Below are 19,616 nucleotides of genomic sequence, written 5' to 3'. Positions count from 1 at the left end.
ATCCACCTTTAGTTGACGTGCGTGATACGTGCACAGGTTTTATTTTTACCCTCTTGTCTTGCCAAGAAACTCCCATCACATCCACTATGTGGAGAGGAGGAAAACTTCCATAAAAACAAATTAGTTTTCCTTGTGTCTTACATTTCAACCATGATTAGCGCTGGTATGAGAGAGAGAAAAAGAAATGTATACAATAAATGCGTCACGATTAATGGACAGTCCAAGCAAAAGACATTCAAAATGAAGCTAAGTACAATTCTGTCATTTATTTTTTATTTGTTTAAGTTGGCTATACATCTTTCCATCTCACATGCCCTTTACGCCTTTAAAACTCCTTGCCTAACAGGCAGCACAGCACTTTTATTTATTTGTCCTAAAAGTAGCAGTACCTTAACAGCATCAGAATGGACAGAGGGAACTCAGGAATCAAGTGTCCCTCTTCTCATTCAGATTCTGTGGTTGATCCTCTTAATTTCAGTGTGACTGACAATTTTTTTTATATCCTCCACTCTTTCAAAGAGAGATAATTGTGGACAATGTCATTTGGTGTTATAAAAAACAAAACATTCATGTAGGGATGTTTTGAATGAAGCGTGTGTGGTTGTTTAAAGGGGGAGAGAACACATTTTGATCAGATGTGTGTTTGATTCTGAAGATGTAAAGATGTGTCCCACTTCCTTCCTACATATTTATTTCATCCAGGGTTTAACCATGCTATTTAGCAATACTCAAAGATGTCTGCGTGGAAACTACATTTGTTTGTATTTTTGAGTCTGGCATTGATGGACAATAATTTTCTCAAAAAATGTAACACACAATAAAAGAGGGAGCTCCTCACAGCTTGTTGTGAGACACCTTCACAACTATTGTGGAAAAGTCTTGTCTTTGTGAAGGCCTACTCCAAAGTTGCATAATCTTAACTAATTAACACATAAATTGTCTTCTTGTTTACTCAATGTAAAAAAAAGTATTGGGTATGACGATTAGTTGGAGTTGGGGCACAGCTTTAAGAGAAAGAAGTCTCCTCTGAAGTCCTCATCTACATTCAGATTGATTTGGAGGTGGAGGTAAATTATGTCAGATCGAGAAAAAAGTGATGCTAGAAATGACTAAATATGTCATTCAAGTATCAGCTTTCACAACATTTTGTGTATCATCCATGCCTAAAAAAGTTAAGCATGCTGGTGTGTCAGATGCAAAGCTGTGGCCCTTTGACTTGTCACAGTGTGGTTATTTTTCACAGCAGCCTCCCCCTGAACTCTCCCAGAACGTATTTATAATGGCTTTCAAACTTGTTTTCATTTGGAGCAGCGTCCCACAGAATAAATGCTCAAACAGTCTGTCCATCAAATAGAAGTTGTATGGCTTTTTGTTGCCAGTTGACTCTTTTAGTTGATTATTTTTAACAGTCCCTCCACAGTGTTAAATTATTGGGTGTGGGCCTGGGTTTGAAAAAAATAATTATTACTTCATTCTTTTATTTTGCGTCCCTTGATTTGGTGCAGCTGCTGCTATTCACAACATGGAAGAACAACTGGCCTCTCTCGCTTCACTGACTGTTGCCATGGTGACAATAATGAGAACAGGTGCAAAAGTCTTTCTGCATATTATTATTGGCTGTACAAAAATAAACAAAGTTTGTATTTATTGTGTACAAATGTTAATTAATAAAACAAATATTGTAAAATTGTTTGTTTTTGTGTGTTCATGTGCGGTGGTCTCACTTCTCACATCTAATTGTGTTTATTTATGCACCTGAACTGTCCAACACATTTGAGAGAGTAAACTATTGACCGCATGTAAAGTAAGCCTGTGTGTGCCTGTGTGTCATATACAGTAGGCTATGTTCCAGTGGCAAGAGGTGGGTGTGATCATGATAACACATTCTATAAACACCCGTGGCCACAGTTTCCTGAGCGGAGCAGGAGGCAAAAAGAAACAGCAGCGCAGAGGAGCACAGCAACAGCACAGCAACTTTTTATTTGGGCCACAGGATATGTTCATGCCATATGTTTTTCTTCTTATTGCTTTTTAACAATAGCTGTTAAATAAGCATGCGCTCCAGGGGGAAACAAATGGACCGGTCTCCTTCAAAGTCCACCTGTGTGAAACTCTATTTGTGCTCAAACCCAGAGGGTATGTAGGCTATACATGGACATACCAACTTGACTTTACTGAAATGTAAAAAAGCAAATGATGTACGTGAGTGTATGTGCATTTTTCCTCATGTGTATGTTTGTGCTCTGTACTGTTTAGACAGCGTAATGGAGCGTAGAACTTTAAGAGAGACAGTGTTTCCCAAACTCAGAGAGCTCTGTCGGCACACAATGGGACTGGACCTTAGGGTGAGTAGGCCTACACTCTCATTTTATCCAAATGCTGCTCACTGCATAAAAAATATATTTTGATAATTGCATATCTGTATATGCGACAATGCTACTTTTTTCTGGTTTAAGTTTTGGTACTGATTTAAGTTTTAAGTCATGTCTGTCCTTGTAGGAAACATATAAATACAGACTGTATGAGGCAGGATGCAGGGGCTTTTGATGCTAAAATAAGTTGTACACTCACTGTTTGTGACTCACTTTTTCTCATGACAAAATGTTTTACTTATTTGTCTTCACATTTTTCTTATAAAATGTTTGATATAATGGCTGTTGCTGCTATCAGAATCAGAACCAGGATTATTGCCAATAAGGTGTTCACGGGGGCGTCCTTAGCTCAGTTGGTAGGGCGTCCCCCCCCATGGGCCTCGGCCAGCAGCGGACTCGGGTTCGATTCCAGCCCGTGGTCGTTCTCTGCATGTCACTCCCCTCTCTGCCCCATTTTCAACTCTGTCTCTACACTGTCATTAAAGCATAAAAAATGCCAAAAAATATCTTAAAATAAAAGATAAAATAAATAAGGTGTTCAACATAAAATTAATTTGCCTTGGTATTTATGTATAACGGTCACAAAAAACAAATCAAGACAAAAGAAAAAAAAAACATTGCAAAAGTCAGGAAGCATTTATATAAAATTAATTTTTTATTTACAATAAAATATATTTTCATTGTTGAATTACACTATTGTTAATGCTTACATTGGAATGCTAATTAAATTGCAATATTATTATGGTAGTTCAGGTGTGTGTAATCTTAATTATTTGGGAAGAAAGTGCAGCCAATTCTCCTCAACTTTGCCAAATTAAAGCTGACAAAGAAAGGAGAAAAAGAGGATGTGCAGCTGTAAATTTGTGTTTGTTTGTGTGTGTCCGTTCTGCCAGTGCATGGTGCCGTCTCTTTCCAGCAGAACTTGTAATTAGAAAACATTAAACAATATCATATGTCACTGAACCACCACGGGGCCAATTGTTATTACTCCTCGCTGTGTGCTTTCATAAACTGATTATCAGTCATCTCTGCTCTAGATTATTTCAGCATTATCTGGTGGTGGTGTTGGTGTGTTTGTGTGTGTGTGTGTGTGTGTGTGTGTGTGTGTGTCTGCAGGTCATAGACCCATTTGAGTCCAGTGATTCCAGACGTTGGCCTGATGAAAACACCAGACAGCAGCTGATTAAAGAATGCAGAGAGAGCTCAGCAGGACCTTTTTTAATGGTAAATAAAGCCCCACGGGTCATTTAGCCACGGGTGTAGAGTAGTTCACCATACCTCAGTCTCTAGAGGACATCCATAAGTTTAAATATATCAGTTGAATTATAATTTGAGATATACGGATTGATTAGCTGTTTTTTTTTTCAACCAATGCAGTCTTTTTCTCGGCACAGTTTCTTTGGAAATAAAATTCAGATAATTATTTGAAAAATTAACAAGCTTTCATCTTGTCTTACCACATGGCAATAACTCATGTATCAACTTTCCTTATTAGATTTTTTTATAAAAAAAAAATGCTCTGAAATGCTGCTGTTCCTCTTGCGTCCACATGGTGGTGCTGCAGGCTCTGGTAGGACATCAGTATGGCCAAGCCAGTCTGCCCGCTCAGGTGGAGGTGTCAGAGTTCCAGATGCTGCTGCAGCAGAGCCAGCAGGCAGGCGTCAGCACCCAGGAGCTGGAGAGAGTGTACCAGAGGGACCAGAACACTATCCCCGCCTCTTACTGCCTGAGGCCTCTACACAGAAACACCTTCTGCTGTCCACAGGTGATGATCACACCCAACCTCAGATGATTGATCGGTCTTAATCAAGCAATATTTTCCTCATGACATTATTTAAAGGTTCTGGAAATATAAGTTAACTTTTTGAATCAGTAATAATATGTGTGTCATGATGTGTTTGGAATCATATTTTTGTGATAATTTGCCTGTATGAATCCTATGTATTTGTGTTCTAAATGTTAGTAACCATTACACTGTGCTGCTGATTCCTGAAAAAGGAATTAAGTGTTTTTGTTCAGCAGGCAGATGTAAAGGAGGGAGAGGAGATCAAGATGAAGGCTAAAGAAGAGAAAGAACTGAGGATGGTGATACAGTCCACTGTGAGTCTGTGTGTCCGCAAAGGCCACATGAACCCAGACAGAGCCAACAGCTACTACAGATCAGGTGAGGAATCCATGTATGTTTTTTTTCCTTCTCTTTTGCTCAATATTGAAATATAATTTCACTTGTGATTTGCTGCCTCTTTTTCAGCCCTCGACGCAGATCTAAGATTTGCTCTGGACAACCGACCTAAAAGTGACATTATTGGACGCTGCCTGGTGTATGTCCACAAAGTCATCAACGCAACAGGAGAGGGAAAGAGGAGCCAGGTGAAGACACCAGGTTCCCAGGTTAGGGTATTTTATTATTATTATACCACTCATGTATTATCATATTCATCCATCTATGATAAGGTACATTTAACACACGCAGAAGACACGAATGAATCCACTCATTCAAAGTTAACTCATGCAACACCTATTGTTCAGTGTTCCTTGTTTTCTTAGTTTTGAAAGGAAAATATTTTTCTAATAGCTCGCCATGTGGGTTAGTCAAAAACAGCTGTACTTGCAATATTTCGCAACACCGCAAAATAACGCTAATTTTCTCAAGATAATGGTGAAAAATAAATACTATAAAATATATACAGTATAAAACTAATTTATAGGGAGAAACAACCTTTTGTTTTATCTACTTATCTCGAGATCATCAGATAATTACTTATCAGTATATATAACAGCATACGTACCCTTTTTTTAGGTAAATGCAACCACGGTTATTCTCCGCTTCCATATGTGGGCACATTTGCCTGTCAGAAACCAAATCCTTACTGTTGTTTTCATAGAAGGAGTAAGGAATCTTTTGATAGATTATGCACTTGCTCATTACGTTTGATTTTATTCTATCCCTTCAGTCTTCTATAGCTTCAGCTAAATAAGCACTAACAGGTTCTTAGCCAAACATGGAGCTATACTCACTTATGAACTCAACTCATTGAGTGACAATGAGCTATAGAAGAATGAAAATCAAAGTATATTTTATTCTTTGGATTGCAGAAAGTACAATGAGAGTCTGCTAAAAGATGGGTCAGAATGCACAGCATCACTATTCCTCCTGGAACCGGATTTAAACCATATAAAACCTTACTGATGGGAGGTTTCTGGTTGGTCAAATTTGAAATTATATTACCAGACCCTTTTGATTAGTAACCGTCTGGGGTGGCTGTGCAGAGCGCTAAACACTAGGGCAGCCGGTCGAGAAGTCACGTGTTCAAATCGGTTCAAATTTCCTGCCATCGTGTCGTCACGATTCCGGATTTTTCCATGTATGGTAACGTGCTGCTCAGGCAAGCTCCGGCCATGCCCCCACCTTCCTGCTCTCAAATCTGCCCGCGCGCTGCTGAAATTGTTCCGGAAGGAAGGTAACCAATCACAACGGAGTGGGGTTTTCAGGTGTGGGGGAGGTGGCGAGAAGCACAAAGCCGAGTGTGGAGAGTTACTGCTGTGCGCGCTAGGGTGAGAGGAAGAGTGTCCCGAAAAATCTACATGGTTTTTTGTGATGTGATTCGTGTCAGGTTGCTCTATAGCAGTTTTTAACAAGAAATTAAGACCAGAAAAGTAGTATAATAGGAGATCTTTAAGTAAAACTCTCTTACATCCTGTAACATAAGTTATACTCCTGCTTTCCCTTATCTCTACTTTAGCTCTACTTTTGGAAAATACAGATATGCTTTAGTATCCACACGTCAGACTTGTTTTTTTACCTCTCTTCAGTTCTTGTGCTCACTTTCTTAACCTCAGAGCTTGATATTTACTCTAACCAAAAAAAACATAACAACAAGGTTGCTTTGATTACATAAACACATCTAGGTTGTATGTTTATGCGAAATGTTAACTTTCTAATAAATATCCTCTGTAAACTACTTAAAATCAATGGCATCAATCATTCTGATTCAAGTAAATGTGATAAAAGGTCATGGCTCCAAAAAAAGAAATTACGAGATGAAGTCTCTCTGCAAATTTTAGTTTATTCTTAGTTCCTGATAAAAAAACATTACTTTTGTCACAATAAAGATAGAGATGTACTTAAAACAGCTTTCACATATTTATGTTTTATATACTTACATGTGCAAAAAAAACTTTTATGTTTTATAAATTATTTATCATCCTGTATTTTCAGGCTGCTGATGATGACCAAAGGACAACACCCACTGATGGAGAGTTATTCTCAGAGCTTTGTGACACATTCCTCCCTGGTCTCATCATGTCTGCAAAGCTTCTTGTCTATACCATCTCCACAGAGTGTGACCGTCGCCATGGTTACACTACAGCCAGGAGGCGGATCTATACCGAATCTCTGTGCCAGCAGGTGCACTCTGACCTTGTGGGATTGATTGACAGTTGGAACGTCTTAAATACCAGTGAAGGGAGTCAGCTTGGTGATGCTTTGGCTAGAGAGCAGGCTGAGCAGGAGGAGCTGTGTCACATCTTGTCCCGATTTTATGACGTCATTCGGCCAGAGGAGGAAGAGGTCAGGATTAAGGCGCTTTTTCTGGGTGGTTTCTAGAGAAACATGTGATAAATTGTTTGCTTTTTAACTGATTATGGTGCCGATATGGTCACTTTGGATCTACTGTTAAAATAGCAGTGTGACAGATTAATAATGCAGGAAGAATAACAAAAACATATTGTATCATGTGGCAGGTACTGATCAATAGATAGGAACCAATTCAAAGTCACATCAAGTTCTATGTGCGGTTCTATTTTCGCTGTGTTGTGACACTATTTAAAAGTAATGAAGTTCATTTCAGCTGCAATGTTTGAGCATTAGTTTACTTTTCATTTGTTGTAGATCAGAGCTTATGTGGAGCAGAGTGAACAACGACACCCCCTAGTGTTGACAGGAGGGCCATGCACAGGGAAGACAGTTCTGCTGGCACACTGTGCTCAAAAGGTAAATGAACAGAAGTTAAATGTGATGAAGAAGTGATGGAGAGGTAATTGTCAAGGTAATCATCTTGGCCTTGGATATTTATTAATGGTTAAGATTACTGGTGCCATAGACTTTGACCTAGAGTTGCCAAATTATCTCACTGTTGTCTCTGAAATGTTGCATGTGTGTCGGCCCCACGCAGGGAACGGATTTTTCTATGAAGTATGAACTGTGTCTCTGTTTACATGCTCTGTACTAATAACTTCTCTGATCAGATCTTTGAATTAAACTTTTGTATTCAGGGACGGACAACTGAAACTCTTCAAGTTATTCTTTATTTATAACTATAGTCGACAGAAACATGTTTCCTTTATCAGTTTCTTATAAATTGATACATTTAGTATAGTATAACCAAAATCAAAAATAACAAAACATGAGTTGTGTTCTAATTAGATTAGAAGTACCATTTCGACTCCTCCTTTCTCAGGAAAGTCCACTTTTTTGTAAATGAAAAAATTTCTTAATCACTTACTTTAATTACTAAATAATTAGAAAGTATGAACAGAATTTAGAGTGAAATTCATATACCTAACTATTCATAGTTATTCTCTATACTATTCTAGCCTCTCAAATGTTTCATCAACATCAGTCCTCTAGTTGGGTTTTGGACTACTGCACAAAAAAATGGTGATTGACATTATATACAATTCTTTGACCTTTAATAGACCAATTAAATTATAGATTTTCGGGTAAATAATCCTCTGATTAGCCACAGTTATCATTACAGTTGCAGCTCTTTTTACCTCAAAAGAGAAGAATTGGTGTCTGGTACCTAGTAAGTTAATCAAGAGAAATTCCCATTATGATCAAATCAGGATAAATACATTGTGTTCAAAAGACTAATTACCCAGGGGGCAAAGTGATTTTATGGACATGGAGCGTTGTAAAAGGTTGTTCACCAAAAATTATATCTAGGACCGTCCACGATCACAACCTGGGTGGACAACCTTGTCAACAAGCTGCGCGAAAGCTACAGCGGGCCGACATAGCAAATCAGAACCACTGTTTAAGTGAATGGGGGTGAATGGGGATGGGCTAATGTGGAATTTTTTTTAACTTATAGATATAATTATGAAACTTTGACAGTTGATTACTGACATTAAAACAAAAACATTTTGTATTACAGTATTTTCCAAAATGTTTAAATAAATATGAAAAATCATCAATATCTTACTAATGATGCGTACATTTGCATATCTACAAAGCCCCAAAATCTACATGTTGGAAGAAAACAAAGTCTATTTGTTTTTAAATTTTGAAAACAAAACAAGTGTCCAACTGCCTGAAGCCTTTCCTAATCACAGTTCAAATTTGATCAATAACCCACAGAAAATCTATGGTAACACTTTATTTGAAGGCGTATACATAACGCTGTCATAAGACTGTCATAAGACTGTCATTACACTGTCATGACACATGTCATGAACATTATGAATGGTTATGAATGGTTATGACTGTTGTCATAAAGTGTCATTCGGTAAATTATGTCACGTTTAATGACACATTGACATTGTATGAGATGTCTTTTTTATGACAACCTGACATAAGCTAAGACAAAATAACTTGTCGATGTCTTGGTAATGACAACCTGACATAAGCTAAGACAAAATAACTTGGTAATGACAACCTGACATAAGCTAAGACAAAATAACTTGGTAATGACAACCTGACATAAGCTAAGACAAAATAACTTGGTTATGTCGACTTGACATTAACCAATAACATGACCTGTCATAAACATGTAATAGTAGGCTTAATAATCAAATGTAAAAAAACTATTTTGATTTATGTTGTAAGATTACATTAAACTGTCATATGTGGAAGGTTTTGATATTGACTGTCATGAGACCTTTATTATACTGTCATGAATGTTTCTGTTGGCCTGAAGTAAAGTGAAACAATTTGGACAGTTCATTAACATGTCATGAAGCGTTATTACACTGTCTAATGCCTTTATAACAGGCTCATGAATGATTATTTTGGCCTCAGGTAAAGTGAAACAATTTGGACAGTTCATTAACATGTCATGAAGCGTTATTACACTGTCTAATGCCGTTATAACATGCTCATGAATGATTATTTTGGACTCAGGTAAAGTGAAACAATTTGTACATTTCATTAACATGTCATTAAGCGGTATTACACTGTCTAATTTTGACATTGACTGCCATGAAACCTTTATTATACTGTCATGAAGTATTGACTTTACCTCAAAGTGAAACAATTTGGACTTTTCAGTAAATATTATTACACTTAATTATACACACAACAGTGTTAACTGCAGTAGTATCCCCTTTATAGATGTAACATGAAGCATATCAGTATTACATGTGGAAAATACCTTAACAAAAGCAATATAAGTCAAGACAGTCTGTTTTATTTGCATTGAGACACTAAACAAAAAATATATACATACACTTAAAACAGAAATAAGAACTACTTTAAAATCAAATGCACTTTCCAGTCCTTAAATTAACAATCCAGAGATTGTATGTTATATAATATATGTTATAATGGCTGCTAAAAATCACCAGGAAGAGATCAGCTTAAACACAAAAAGAGGGCAAATGGCACTCAGCCTTCAAACTTTGTAGGCATGTTAGCTTCAGCATATAACTAGTGCAAACTTGTAAGTGAATACGGTGCTTAAACAGGCAGATTGCAGATCAGCAAATCATAGAGCTATTAGCATACACAATAATAACAGAAATATACATTAGATCAGGTTGAAGTAAATAAAAGATACATAAAATAAAAGAGACTGTGTAGGCCTACTGCCCTGGCAGTGCGTAGTATGGAGCATGACAGCCAGCTAACATTTAAAAGCCCAATAGAGAATAAAAGACACAATGCTTGACTTCTCTTGTTTCTTCGTGAACCTTGTATTGGTAGGTTTTTCTTTGTAAAACTGTAACATAGACATGAAAAAATAAATCAATATACTCACAGTACCAGACCTATACAGACAGTAGACAATACACACTAAGTAGTATATGGTAAGTATACACACAGCTATGCTATTCCTATCTAAGTATTAAACAACACATGACTGTAAAAACACAGCTTAGCATGTATGACAAAGTATAGTGAGCTAGCAAACAATTAGCTTCTGTAGTAGTGTACCTGCTAGCTAACAGGGCCACATGTGCAATCAAATAAACATACAAGTAGCTTACTTTACATTCTTACACCTGAAAGCTAATGTTAACATTGCACACTATCAACACTTACAGACAAATAGTCTCCAAGGCAAAGGCGTTATAAAGAAATACTCAGCAGCATGTATAGGCTATGATGTCCCGGTAGACTGCATACAACTGTGAAAAAAATTGTAAGCTAGTTAACTACCGGAGATTTGGCGCTAGATCCTGTATGCAACACGTGAGGGCTCACTCTGACGCTTTTTCCAAAAATGAAAATATTAAAACTTCATATTTACTTTGAAAAACTGCTATACAACAATAATTACTGACTTATAGTTAAGCCAGCACAGACTGTCTTGACATATTGCAATTGCAAGTATTGTTATATAGCAGTTTTCCTAAGTGAATATGAAGTGTTAACATTTTTATTTTATCTTGGTTTTTGGAAAAAGTGTCAGAGTGAGCCCTCACGTGTTTCATACAGGATCTAGCGCCACATCTCCGGTGTTTCATTGTAGCCTACATTTTGTTCACAGTTGTATGCAGACTATAGGACCAGCATAGTCTACAGATAAATGCTGCAGGGTATTTCTTTATAACGCCTTTGCCTTGGAGACTATTTGTCTGTAAGTGTTGATAGTTTGTAATGTTAACATTAGCTTTCAGGTGTAAGAATGTAAAGTAAGCTACTTGTATGTTTATTTGATTGCACATGTGGCCCTGTTAGCTAGCAGGTACACTACTACAGAAGCTAATTGTTTGCTAGCTCACTATACTTTGTCATACATGCTAAGCTGTGTTTTTACAGTCATGTGTTGTTTAATACTTAGATAGGAATAGCATAGCTGTGTGTATACTTACCATATACTACTTAGTGTGTATTGTCTACTGTCTGTATAGGTCTGGTACTGTGAGTATATTGATTTATTTTTTCATGTCTATGTTACAGTTTTACAAAGAAAAACCTACCAATACAAGATTCACGAAGAAACAAGAGAAGTCAAGCATTGTGTATTTTATTCTTTATTGGGCTTTTAAATGTTAGCTGGCTGTCATGCTCCATACTACGCACTGCCAGGGCAGTAGGCCTACACAGTCTCTTTTATTTTATGTATCTTTTATTTACTTCAACCTGATCTAATGTATATTTCTGTTATTATTGTGTGTGCTAATAGCTCTATGATTTTCTGATCTGCAATCTGCCTGTTTAAGCACCGTATTCACTTACAAGTTTGCACTAGTTGTATGCTGAAGCTAACATGCCTACAAAGTTTGAAGGCTGAGTGCCATTTGCCCTCCTTTTGTGTTTAAGCTGATCTCTTCCTGGTGATTTTTAGCAGCCATTATAACATATATTATATAACATACAATCTCTGGATTGTTAATTCAAGGACTGGAAAGTGCATTTGATTTTAAAGTAGTTCTTATTTCTGTTTTAAGTGTATGTATATATTTTTTGTTTAGTGTCTCAATGCAAATAAAACAGACTGTCTTGACTAATATTGCTTTTGTTAAGGTATTTTCCACATGTAATACTGATATGCTTCATGTTACATCTATAAAGGGGATACTACTGCAGTTAACACTGTTGTGTGTATAATTAAGTGTAATAATATTTACTGAAAAGTCCAAATTGTTTCACTTTGAGGTAAAGTCAATACTTCATGACAGTATAATACAGGTTTCATGACAGTCAATGTCAAAATTAGACAGTGTAATAACGCTTCATGACATGTTAATGAAATGTACAAATTGTTTCACTTTACCTGAGGCCAAAATAATCATTCATGAGCATGTTATAAAGGCATTAGACAGTGTAATAACGCTTCATGACATGTTAATGAACTGTCCAAATTGTTTCACTTTACCTGAGGCCAAAATAATCATTCATGAGCATGTTATAATGGCATTAGACAGTGTAATAACGCTTCATGACATGTTAATGAACTGTCCAAATTGTTTCACTTTACCTGAGGCCAAAATAATCATTCATGAGCATGTTATAAAGGCATTAGACTGCGTAATAACGCTTCATGACATGTTAACAAACTGTCCAAATTGTTTCACTTTACTTCAGGCCAACAGAAACATTCATGACAGCATAATAAAGGTCTCATGACAGTCAATATCAAAACCTTCCACAAATGACAGTTTAATGTAATCTTACAACATAAATCAAAATAGTTTTTTTACATTTGATTATTAAGCCTACTATTACATGTTTATGACAGGTCATGTTATTGGTTAATGTCAAGTCGACATAACCAAGATATTTTGTCTTTATTAATGTCAGGTTGTCATTACAAAGACACAGACAAGTTATTTTGTCTTAGCTTATGTCAGGTTGTCATTACCAAGTTATTTTGTCTTAGCTTATGTCAGGTTGTCATTACCAAGTTATTTTGTCTTAGCTTATGTCAGGTTGTCATTACCAAGACATCGACAAGTTATTTTGTCTTAGCTTATGTCAGGTTGTCATAAAAAAGACATCTCATACAATGTCAATGTGTCATTAAACGTGACATAATTTACCGAATGACACTTTATGACAACAGTCATAACCATTCATAATGTTCATGACATGTGTCATGACAGTGTAATGACAGTCTTATGACAGCGTTATGTATACGCCTTCAAATAAAGTGTTACCAAATTTATTTTTTACACAGTTACATTTCATGTGCCATGGACCAAAAGTGTCCTTTTGGAGTCTCCAGCTGGTATTTTAGGAAACAACCAGACATTCCCTTGGAAAAAACTGTGTAAAAAATTAATTTTCTTTTTTTGATAAAATTTGAACTGTGATTAGCAAAAGCTTCAGGCAGTTGGACACTTGTTTTGTTTTAAAAATTTAAAAACAAATTAACCAACATCTAGATTTTGGGGCTTTGCATGATTTTGATGATTTTTCATATTTATTCCAACTTTTTGGAAAATACTGTAATACAAAAAGTTGCTGTTTTAATGTCAGTAATCAACTTGCAAAGTTTCATAATGATATCTATAAGTTTAAAAAATTCCCTATTAGCCCACCCCCATTCGCTTAAACAGTGGTTCTGATTTGCTCGCTGTAGCTTTCCAGCAGCTAGTTGACCAGGTTGTCCACCCAGGTTGGGATCCTGGAAGGTCCTGGATATAATTTCTGGTGAACAACCTTTTACAACGCTCCATGTCTGTTTTTTAAAAAAAGGGGGTTTTGCCCCCTAGGTAAATTGCAAAGCAATGTTTACAAGACATTTGCATTGTAAAACAGTGCTACAGGAATCTCTATTATACGGTCTTGATCACATGTAAACTAGTGTTCTGTATCTCTCTTTCTGCAGATAAAGTCTTGGCTACCAGACTGTGATCCCGTGGTGCTCACTTATTTTTTTAACCTGTCGATCAGCCCTTCCCTCGAGCACCTGTTGTTTAGCCTGTGTTATCAAATAGCCATTAGATATCCCAGCAAATCTCCTTTGGAGCAGAACCTCAGCGACCTGGATGATCCTAGCTGTATCACTAACCTCGAAGACTACAATTCTAACTGTACCCCATCAACATCTTATGTAGATCCTCGCCATTATCCCACCACCAGAGAGCCTCTTTCTGACCATAACCAAGACCTTAGTACCGTAACATGGTCAGATCCTTCAGGCATCAAAGAACTTGACATTTGTATGTCTAAGCTTAAAGAACGTCTCTCATCCCTCCTCTCATTCATGCCTTCTACTAAACAGCCTCTTATTATAATTCTTGATGTCCTGGGTCACACCAAAAACAACTTTGGAACTCAGATCATTGAGAGCCTACCCTCGCCCCTTCCTCCCAATGTCAGACTCATCCTCAAAGTCTCCCTTAACCAAAGACAAGCCCTGCAAACCATTAACGCACAAAGAAGTCACTATTTGTCAGAGGCCAGTGAGAAGGAGTCAGGATACATGTGTGTACAGTTGGGATTGGTGGACAGGATACAGTGTGTGAAGATGTTGGCGTCCTTGCTGAGCAGCACAGGGAGGAGGGTGACGTCAGGACAACAGGTGCTGGTCAACCAGGCGCTGACATCTTGTTGTCTGACTCTCTACGCTCGACTCCTGCACCTACACACCTCGCTCTGGCACTCTGGTATGACACAAAAATTCATTGTTGGTTTTGGTCTTTTCCTTGAATTTGCTCAATCCTTTAAAATGACCAGATCAAAAACCACTCCTTCTGCCCCTTTTTCTTTTTCTTTCTCTCATTCTCAGATTCAGATGTGAGTGAGTCTTCTCTCCCCGATGGCATCCATTCATCCATTTCTGTGCTGCTGGATCACCTTGAGCAGAAACACGGCCCCTCTATTGTGGGTCGTGCCGTCTCCTACCTCACTCTGTCCAAGACCGGACTCACTGAGGCTGAGCTCGCTGATCTGCTATCTTGTGATGACGAGGTGCTGTCTGAATGTGTTCAGCAGGGGGAGAGCCCTACCTCCAACATGAGACTCCCGCAAATCAACACGGAAAGACTTCTATTGGATTTGAGGGGGGTTCTCCTGAGTAGAACAGTTTCAGGGTCTTGTGTTTTGTTCTGGGTTAGCAGGCATTTCAAGCTTGTTGTAGCTAGGACGTACTTAGGCACTCATGAGTTGAGGAGGGAGATCCATTCTGCGATGGCGGACTATTTCAGTGGCCGGTGGGCTTGTGGAAGCACTAAACCACTTCTTGTAAACCAGAAATCTGGGCCAAACAAGGACACCGTCCAAAAAGAAGTGCACATAGACAGACAGACATGCAGCCAGCCGTTTGACTTTGCCTGTTCTCCCAAAGAGGTTGGCCGGGCAAACTTGAGGAAGGTCTTGGAATTGCCGCATCACTTGAAAGAAAGTGAAAGATGGAAAGAGTTGGAGCAGGATGTATTAATGTGTTTTGGGTTTCAACAGGCTATGGTCCAAGCCGGACTCCTGAGAGATCTGGTAGTTATGATGGAATGCAGAGAGTGGTCATCCCACTTCTGTTTTCCAAGGGAAAGAGCACTCCTAGCTAGCATATTAAAGTCTTGTTCTTGCTTGCTGCAGAGCTCACCCCTGCAGCTGGCCGCAGTGATTGAGGCAAACCTCTTCCCTTATCTGGGTGTCTTTCCTGCACTCAAAAGTTATGTCAGAGAGATCAGACGAGAAGAGAGGAGGAAAACAGGAAGTGGATTAGGAATAAGGATTTGCCCTGCGCCCTCCTCTGTTCCCTCCATTGAGTGTTTGAAGTGTGATGCCGAATCAGAGGATGTCTCGGTTACAGAAGCAGCAAGGACAGAGTGTGGGGTTGTAACAGAGATCATGGATGATGGCACCGCTTGGGTTTTGAACGGCTCCGGCTGTGGTTTGGCCAAACTGAGCTGTGAGCAGAAGGAGCTGAAGTTTGCAGGTGTGAAGAGCAGTGGTACATCAATGCTGCTTACCACGCAGTGCAACAAGCTGTTCTTGTGGGATGTAACAGGCCCAGAAACATTTCTGCAGCTCAAAGAGCCTTTGAAAACAGAGTTTGAACCACAGTCAAGCCCTCAAATGCCAATCGAAATTGAGGGATTTGTTGTGCGTCAGAAAAAGTTATTTATGTGGTGGAAAGACAAGAGTTTTGTGAGTGTGTTTGATGTCCCCAGCGAGACCTTCAATCATGTACAGTGTCTCCATAATGTGACGTGTTTGGTTTGCTCCTCTAATGGCTTTTACATGTACTGTGGGCAGGAGGAAGGCATGGTGTCCTTTTTTGACACCAACACCGGCAGCCTCCTTGGCACCTGTTCAAACTCAAACCACACTGCAATTGCATTAATGATCCTCTGTGAAGATAGCTGGGAGATGACATGTGTCGACAGGGCAGGGAATGTGACCCTGTGGGATATAGCAGCTAAAACACAACCCCCCAGACTTGTCAAAGAAATATCTACCGTGGGTAAATCCAATTCAGTAGTAAATACAGATTACTCGGATGAAATTGACACTTTGTTGGTGTGTCAATCTCACCAGGTTACACTGTGGGATACATGCCATTGGGAGCTGTTGGACCAATTCTTGGCTCCGCAGGGGAGGGCCTTCACCCAAGCTGTTCTCTCCCAGGATGGCCACCTGTTTCTGGCACTGTTACACACTTGTCAACTTGTCTTGGTATGGAGGGTCAGCACAGGGGATTGTGTTCTCGCCTTAGAAACAAACAAGCAGCCTCATGCGCTCCTCAAACTGGCCTCAGATGTCATTTGTGTGGCTCACGACGGCTGCCTGACCATGTGGGACTCTAGGATGATAGACGCTGCAGGGGTGACTCCAAAAATGGGGTGCGGAGTGAAAGAAGTAGTGGTCGAGGGAACAGGGGAGTGGTTCTACACTGTGGATGGGTCGGACACAGTGTGGAGATGGAGATTAGAAACAGGACTTCCACATGATAACTTCCTACATGATGGACCCGTGGAGAAACTGCAACTTTCTCCAGATAACATCCACATAGTGACCCTCTCAGCAGGGGAAATCTACGTTTGGCAGACGGAAACGGGTCAGAACATCCTGCGTATGAGTGGCAACAAAGCGACAGACATCCTGATCACTCCGAATTGTAACTTTGTTGTGAGTATTTCTGATAGACAGTTGTCCCGGGTTTGGAAGCTGGTAAACGGGAGCATTGTGTGCAGCATACACCTGTACCTAACTGACGCCCAGGTGTCTCCTGAGAGCACTTTCCTTATTGGCCTTCGCCGTGGAGACCTGTTGGCTGCCAGTCTGTGGACGGGCTCGATCAGCAAGCGTTTCTCCGGCGTGGTAAGCTGGGAGCATGTTGTTGCTTTCTCCACACTCTCGGAGCACCCAGATTTTGTGGTGGTGATGGCCGCTTCGGGGGCTGTGTACACCTGGAAAGTAGCAGAGGAGACGGTGTGCAAGCACTTCCAGCTGCCTCATACGTTTCACTGTCAGCCGCAAGACTTCCAAATGACCTCTAATGGCAACTATGCCCTGCTGTCCACTGAGAAAGAAGGCATCAATCTCTTGGACCTATCTCAGGTCAGATTGTGCTCAATCAAGGCCGATGGTCTTGTCATTAAAGCCTGTTTGGATAAAACCGGATGCTACGTTGCCTACATATCCTGCCCATCCACCCAGGACAAGAGCTGTGTCTGTTCCCTGCACGCGAGGCCTGTCCTCACGGTTGTTAGACTCGCAGACGGGGAAAGAATAGGAAGTGTGCGTCTGTCTAAAAGTCTGTTGACACTGGTTGTCAGTGAGCAGTTTGTGTTTATAGGATTCGAGGACGGCTCTGTAGGTGTGTTTTCGGTTTTAGATGGTATGAGCAGCTGGGAGTCGGTCGGGTGCAGAGAGGATTTTATTGGTCAGTCAAAGAAATGCCCTTTTGACAGAACACCACTCACCTGGTTACCCCTAGCAACCCCCAATAGTACATGGCCTTAGGTTATTATACAGTGTTATTGGATTGTGGGTTTAAAATGCTTTTAAATTGATGACAAATGTGATAGCACACAAGTAAAGAATGTTGTATATGTGTGCATATGTAGATTCTGATCTATGAATACAAACACTGCATGTGTATTTCTTCTACATTCCTGGGAAACACACAATGGCTTGTTTGTTGGCAGACAACACCTGCAGCATCATTAGTTTCATTTTCAGCTGATCCAAGATGACAATGACTCCATGGAGCATCCCAGCATTTTCTATAGTTTCATTTCTGTGAAAAGACAACCAGTAACAGTTTGTGCCATGTTCACTAGTATGGGTTGTTAACACATACATAGGCCATCTTGATACATTTATTTGAAAAAAAATAAGTTTTGAATGTTGAATGAGGGAATTATTATTTGCCTTATGTTGTATAAAACAGCAATACTATTTTGACATACCTAGATCCCATTTTGTATTCGTAAGAATAAGGCTCCTGCCAGAAATCTCTGAAATTGAGATCATGTCTGTAAAATCACCACCTTTTATAAACCAAATAAATGATTACATGACTTTGTTCCTTTGTGTCATTTTACCCTAAAACTATTTCACCCTTATTCATATTGCATAGGTTAAAGCTCACATATTATACACTTTTCTGTCAATATTATGGTCTTAGAGGTCCCTAATACGTTTTTCTTTAGTTGTTTGCTGAAAAAAACGTTCAGATCATTTATTGTAGTATGCCTCTATACCCTGATGTTCAGCTAATCTCACGATGGCCTATTTTTTAAACCGAGCTGCAGCTCCCCTCGTAAATATACAATCTTTGAGCTGCCCCCGCCCCTCTCTGGAAGCGACGGGTCCATAGCCTGTAGTAGTAGCCTGTCCACAGTGCCTGTACTGAATGTTAGCACGGAAGCTAACGGCTAAAAATATCACGAAAATCAGTGAAAAAATGAGCTTCAAAGTTAAACTTAAACTCTATTGCCTTCCTATGCTTTGTCTGGCTAAAAACGAGGCATGTTCAGACTGCTGTGGAGAATATAAAGAGCGTGTTATGGGCAAAATATCAATGCTTTTCCCGAAGCTAGCTCGGAAGCTAACGGCTAAAAATATCACGAAAATCAGTGAAAAAATTAGCTTCAAAGCTAGACTTTGACTCTATTACCTTCCTATGCTTTGTCTTGCTAAAAACGAGGCTTTGTCAGACTGCTGTGGGGAATATAAACAGCGTGTTATGAACAAAAGCTGGTTGCTTGTCCCAAAGCTAATAGCTATACACCAGGCAATCAAAAATACCAATAAAACAATTATTTTAGTTTCACCGTTTAAAAAAAAAGCACAAGTAGCTTCCTATCCGTTGTGTTATTAAAAACGAGGCATTAATAGACTGCTGTGGTTAAGATAAATTAGTGGAGTATGAGCAAAAGCATTCTGTGTTGGTGTATGTAACATTCAGGCTGTACTATGGGCATCTTGTCGCTTAGCGGGGAAAGCAACATGGCTGTCGCTCGGAAAATTTTCCAGAGGATCTCGGGCCGTGGACCAATAAGAAATGGGGGGTGGGGTTATCATAGACTACTGCACGGTGGAAGTTTCTGGTTACTAATGTGGGGGGGAAGCCCCTGGTGGCTGTTGTATTGCTTATTGTCAATAAAATGTAATAAAAAAAA

The 19,616-nt window shown here is 39.2% G+C and overlaps 1 protein-coding gene across 1 annotated transcript; it reads left to right on the top strand.

Moving 5' to 3' along the window:
- Positions 1-2,054: 2,054 nt before the first annotated feature.
- On the top strand, positions 2,055-17,952 carry LOC307248425 (NACHT and WD repeat domain-containing protein 2; the record flags this gene model as incomplete). Its single annotated transcript, XM_080024823.1, has 10 exons — positions 2,055-2,136; positions 2,257-2,345; positions 3,489-3,596; positions 3,937-4,137; positions 4,395-4,536; positions 4,624-4,763; positions 6,592-6,942; positions 7,264-7,365; positions 13,871-14,651; positions 14,774-17,952. The coding sequence occupies 10 exons, from the start codon at positions 2,055-2,057 to the stop codon at positions 17,950-17,952; spliced, it is 5,175 nt and encodes a 1,724-aa protein (XP_079880949.1).
- Between the last annotated feature and the right edge of the window lie 1,664 nt (positions 17,953-19,616).

Source organism: Ammodytes marinus, assembly GCF_949987685.1.
Source record: "Ammodytes marinus genome assembly, chromosome: 3".
Classification (NCBI taxonomy): Eukaryota; Metazoa; Chordata; class Actinopteri; order Uranoscopiformes; family Ammodytidae; genus Ammodytes; species Ammodytes marinus.
The sequence above is the reverse complement of the archived record's forward strand: the minus strand, read 5'-3'. Positions and strand labels throughout refer to the sequence as shown.